This window comes from Nelumbo nucifera, chromosome 3 (genome assembly GCF_055504915.1).
Source record: "Nelumbo nucifera cultivar China Antique chromosome 3, China Antique-T2T, whole genome shotgun sequence".
Classification (NCBI taxonomy): Eukaryota; Viridiplantae; Streptophyta; class Magnoliopsida; order Proteales; family Nelumbonaceae; genus Nelumbo; species Nelumbo nucifera.
In genome coordinates, this window is record NC_142651.1 from 96,259,461 (window position 1) to 96,265,194 (window position 5,734).

Below are 5,734 nucleotides of genomic sequence, written 5' to 3' on the forward strand. Positions count from 1 at the left end.
TTGGTAGATCCAGACTCTCTCTCTATCAGCTCCAATTATCTGGATACAACTCACACCAAGGGTAAGAATAAATCTAATCAAATGATCCAGGCTACTTGCCAAAACAACCCAAAACCAAGATCTAATCAATTTTGACATCCAGGTGCTCTATAGCTTGCTAAAAAAAACTCAAAATCAAAAAACCACAAACATATTTCAACATCAAAAACCTTTGAACACAACTTTTATTCACTATCAGACCGTTTAATAATGGCTGAAATCGTTCTTTTAGTAGGAAAATTCATTACAGAGAAGATACAGCAAGACAAGCCACCCAACAAAAGGCGTACAAGCCAGAGGGTGGTTCGGATTCTAAAAACACAGTGAAGATTCCTTCTACGAGCCATATTCGCAAGGTTATGAGACACAGTGTTTTCGGATAAATTTACATACAAAATGATACAGAGATCAAAAACACAGTATTCGCAAGGTTATATTGAACCTGTGTTGTTAACACAACATGACAACAAAAAAAAAAAAAAAATCTGTGCTGTAATTCTGATCTGCTCTGCTCAGTGCCGTAGCAACAATTCAATTGTTTAGTCATGGATTGTCCCTTGTTATAGTGAATAAAATAATCATATAGTAAAAAATTAAGCATATTCTAACCAACCCAACATGCCATTCAGTAATAAGGATTGCCTAAAAGGGCTAAGCAATTATGTTTAGTTCAACTACTTCGGCGGTTATCCCACAATTCCTAAAGCCACTTTGGGCCAAAACATGCATGGATTGGGGGATAAGATAGATGTTAGAAATAAGTTACAACCAATTAAACATCTTTAAATATGTTAGAAATAACTCGTTACTTAGAAATTGTATACAACATCTTAAAAAGATGCAGACCTAGATATGAAGAAAATATTAGAAATCACATTACAAACATTTGGGCAATGTACAAAAGTGAAGAAGAAAGAATTCCCATGTAATCAGAACTTAGATAAGTAAGCATTGATCAGTCAAATTAAAACACACAATCACAGTCTTTTATACATTGGCATAAAAGACACCCCTTGTATTTCTCTAATTAATACTTTCTTTTATTTCATTTTTTTCCTCATATTTTCATTTCCACTTTTTTCTTCAATCCTTTTGCTTTCGCCCATATGTAGAACAAAAAAGAAAAGGTCCAAAAACAGTTAATTAGGATGCTTGCTTCAACCAATTCAACCTTGATTGCTGCAAATGGAGATTAGACAAGATCACATGAATAATATCTGCTAACCCAAGTAATAAAAACATATTTAGAATAAAATAATATAGCCACAAGGATTCTATACATCAAGGCCCAAGTATGAGAGTTGAATCTGAAAATTTTCATCAACAACTATAGTTAAACAGACGATTGAGATCAGATCCCTTGCCAACTAATTGTGAAATATTTTAATGACAGAATCTTTTAAAGACCAAAGATATCATGTTTCACTGTGATTGAAATCTGTATCCTTTGGTTCCAAGTTATAGAATAATGCCAAATAGACAAATTACATACCACATGAATAGAAATAGGCTGTATTTGATTCAGGGAATTGGAGGTTCAGGTTAGAAATTGAATTCAGTTAGGACATTCATCCCTCCCTCCCCACAAATATTGCCCTTCATCGCCATGCAGACTGTATATTTCTTCAACAATTTATAAATTGGAAAGCTCTTCAAATTCCACAGAAAAAGAAAAATGAAAGAAAATCGAGGCATCATTAATCATTTTTTTTTTATCAGTGAGGCATCTTTAATCATTGTTCTCAAAAGATTTACTCAATCCAGTCATGCAAAGCAAAAGGTTGAGTAGACCCTATCATTTCGATAGTCGAATAACCCTGTCAAAAGATTTACTCAATCGAGTCTTTTTTTTTTTGTTCAAATAAGAAAAAAAAAAATAGAACAAGCTACCAAGGTTCAGTGACTGTGATAATGAAAATATCCCAATTGCCATTTTAAAGAACACGGTAACAACATGGTTCTTCAGTTGGAATCATTGAGTATCACAGTCTCTAAACAAGAACTGACTTCCTTCATCATTATAATTGTTTTTTAAGGTTGGCCCGGTTGGGGTATTTGGGTAGAATCACTCTTCAATGGATGTGATCCGTGGTGAAGTTAAAGAAACAATTGATTTGTAGGAGAACCATAGAGAATGAGGTTTTCTGCTACTTATCAGGAAAAGGAATCATTTCATGACTGTTTGAACTTTGAAGTCACTACCAGTTCTTGTTCTCCTAGCTGCCATCAAAGCAAACTCCTGATTGTCATTTATACACCAAAATGGCAATTCCATGAAATTCAAATTACTTAAATTGGAATTTCTTGACCCAATTCCAATTTAAGAAACAAAACAAACCGTACACACAGTTTAACCATCTTAAACGCAGCAGTGAGGCATAAAAACCCGAGACAGGTTTTACAGTACTAATTAATATTCATTCATAACAAGTTCTCAATTACAATGATATTGAAGAAAGGAATGAAACATTACATAGACCAGATGCCTGCAATACCTATGTGATCACTGAAGAAGAGTACACTTCTCCATGAAGTGTACTTAATCTACCTCATTTTTATTTCTTCATTCAATCCAACTTCGTTTCTTTCTTGTATGCTTCCAATTCATTCACCCACAGCTCAGCGAACTCACAATTCTTGTAGGACTCAAACCAAGGACCACCAGAAGTATAATGTATGGCCTTAGGGGATGTTGCCGGGTCGTTCTCATCGACGTTGTTATGACCCACTAGAAAATTCCATACAAATGGGATCGACCCAATCTCATGATCCTCGAGCCACATAAATCTGTGAAGGTAAGCACCTGTCTGTGAATTCACCACGTCGGGCGTCAAGATCCGATTTTTCGGATGTCCACAGTTATAAAGCACCATGGAAGACCAGTTCTTTCGTGGGTAAACAGTCTGCACAACCCCATCCATCTTGGTGCTTTCTTTGGGCGCATAATCGTGCTGAACGCACATAATTGCGTACTTATCATCGACCAGATCCTTCAATTCCTTTATATCTGCCGTGTAAAGAAAGTCACAGTCCACGAACATTACCCAGCCATCGAAATTGGCAAGATATGGAGTCAAGAACCGAGTGAAAGAGAACTCTGTGCTCTCAGTCGAGCCACGCTCACGCCAGTAAAGGCCCTTGCTCCTCAGATCCTGCTGCTTGATGGGTATGACCTCCACCGGAATCGAGGACCGCTTCAGCAGCGAATAGCGGCAGACCTCGAAAGCAATATCCTCGCGGGGATCATATCCCACGAAGACCTTGAAAGTCTTCTTTGCATCGCCACTGCAAGCTGGGGCATCAACCTTTCCGTTACTCAAAGTCATCTCAGCCGATTCCAAAAACAGAAGCCTTATATCTGGAAAGACGAAAAACAGACAGAATTAGTGTCCAATTCCTGCAAACAGAAACGCACAACGTGATTCTATTCTTCGCTCCTTCAACTAAAAACCTTCATAGAGAAAAAGAAACAAATTGGTAGAGACCAAACAATGAAAATGTACATTCGAGCTTTCAGTACAAGTTTTTGAATAACAGAATCACCGAAATGGAATCAAATCGAGCATACATAACAATCTCAAGGCGAAAATGCAGATAAAAAACAGTCAAAAGGTGGACGAATTTCGTTGAAAACGAGTTGAAAAGGCAAAGACCGAGAGATTTAAGGGGGGAGAGAGGGGGGAGAGAGGAGGGAGGAGGAGAGTACCAAGAGAAGAGAGTGTGTTAGTGAGAAACTCGAGAGCACTGGCTTTGAGTTTTGATGGAAAAGCGCGGATTGAGGGGTTGGACTTATATAACAACATCGGCCACGAGAGTTCCTCTTCGCCATCTGTTAACGCACTCTGTTAAGAGAGTGCGTACGAGATTCACTTCTGATGCCTTCTTCTGTGCTTCGCGTTTTCCCGCGCCTAAAGATTTCTTTTCCTTGTGCGGTAAAAACCGCCCACCGATACAAACGGATTAACAAAATAACGTATCCTACGTTTTGTAGGACTATGCTTGGGAAATTGAAAAGGATGTGGTATGAGAAATTGCCCGTTTTGCTGTTTTATATCAATTGTATCAAATAGAAAATTTGAGAAAATGTTTTCTTTCAGCACCATTTTTAAAGAAAACATCTCTTAAAAAACAGCATCGATCCCAAACACCACGTAAAATAAAAGAGTTCAGCTAATCCCATCTCTATTCTAACGCGCTAAGCCGCTAACAATAGAAAAGGCTGCACCGCACTGCCAAGCGCAAAGGCTGGAGTCCATACTTTGTGAGCAATTCAGTAGCACTAAAATTGGGTTTGGGTACTCTTGGGTCTGCTTGTGACTGTTCATCAAAACAAATATAGGCTAAGTGTTCAGATGATGGCTGAGTTGGCCAGGGAGGCCACGTGGCAGCTTATGCAGCTGTCCTCTATTTAGCCATGTCGATATCATGCATAGCAAAAAAGTACAACTAAAGAGTGTCTTATACAAACAAGGAAGCAGACTTTGCTAGGGAAAGGGAAACCTCCCATAAACCTTGGCAGAGGATCTCATCCCAACAACCCCAGAAGCCTTATCCATGTAGGACACAAACACCCAATTATAAATAGGTATTCCCCGCTTGAGGTACGAGACTTTTGAAAAATTTTCTCTAAGTATCCTTGCATTATCTCTTCGACTAAGACCAACATTATTTTCACCTGCTCGACCCAATTACCTTTATCTTTTCAACTAACTTGAGCGTTGGAGTACCCACCTGGGGAATAACTCCTCGGGCCTCTAACCTTTCTCCAGGTTGTAGATCCTAGTGCACGGCTTCGTCCTTCCACCTCGGCTTAGTTCAGTTGCTAGGATTATCTGATTGTGTCCTTGGTTCAAAACACCTTGGATCAGACAACATCAAATTGGCACCATCTGTGGGAACCGTACAAAAAGTCGTTTCCCAAACATCCTTCTGCGCACTCAAGACAACCATGCCTAAGAACACATCCAACTGCTCTGGAGCCCATTCCCCATCTTGGGGATCCCGTTCATTCCACAACTCTCTGCCCCGAGAGCCCTAGTTGTTAGACAGTTTTGTATGCCCTTAGCTTCGATCTGATTTGATGTACTTTTGATATTTAGTGTAAATAAATAAAGTGCATGTTTGATTCATGTTGTTTGGTATAATTCTGTGTAAGACCCTAAAACTAGACACTTATTGAGACTCGTGTTAGTTTTAAATGTTAACAGCCATTGGATAAGTCTGGGGAGATTTATCTTACCAAGGCTAATACTGGTGTGCCGCCAAGTGTTGGGATGGCCTATCTCGGCCACCAAGGTAAGACCCAAGGCACATGCAGTATGGGATTACTCGAATCCTTGAACCGGACCAGATTTCCAGTATTGCCCTGGACCTTGGAGACAGATGGGCAAAACTGGAAAGTTACACCTGACCCCTAGACTCGATTATGACACTTCACTAGGTGTCAGACCGGGCTGTCTTTGATATGCCAATTAGTGAGATCCTTAGCGGGGGTCAAAACCTGGGCATGTTGGGGCAGTCTGAGAATTCATCTTAGTGGGTGATCATAGTGACAGGATCAGCCCCTTTGTCGGACAAAGGTAATGATCGGGAATGCACTCTCCCTGATGGAAACCAAACTACCGGCAGTTGATTTCAATCGTTGGAATTTTGTTTTGCAAAATTTTATATATATATATATATATATATATATATA

General features: G+C 39.2%; 1 protein-coding gene across 1 annotated transcript; it reads right to left on the reverse strand.

The window, feature by feature from the left end:
* Positions 1-2,435: 2,435 nt before the first annotated feature.
* LOC104586847 (protein CDI-like) lies at positions 2,436-3,906 on the reverse strand. Its single transcript, XM_010244211.3, has 2 exons — positions 3,746-3,906; positions 2,436-3,397 (listed from the first exon to the last, which is right to left on the reverse strand). The coding sequence occupies exons 1-2, from the start codon at positions 3,840-3,842 to the stop codon at positions 2,607-2,609; spliced, it is 888 nt and encodes a 295-aa protein (XP_010242513.1). The 5' UTR covers positions 3,843-3,906; the 3' UTR covers positions 2,436-2,606.
* Between the last annotated feature and the right edge of the window lie 1,828 nt (positions 3,907-5,734).

What these genes read in the sequence shown, in the direction of transcription:
- LOC104586847 (XM_010244211.3), bottom strand. Translation starts at nt 3,842, where the DNA reads ATGTTGTTATATAAGTCCAACCCCTCAATCCGCGCTTTTCCATCAAAA. An exon ending in TAACACACTCTCTTCTCTTG is followed by an intron (nt 3,398 to 3,745) that starts GTACTCTCCTCC and finishes TCGTCTTTCCAG; the next exon opens with ATATAAGGCTTCTGTTTTTG.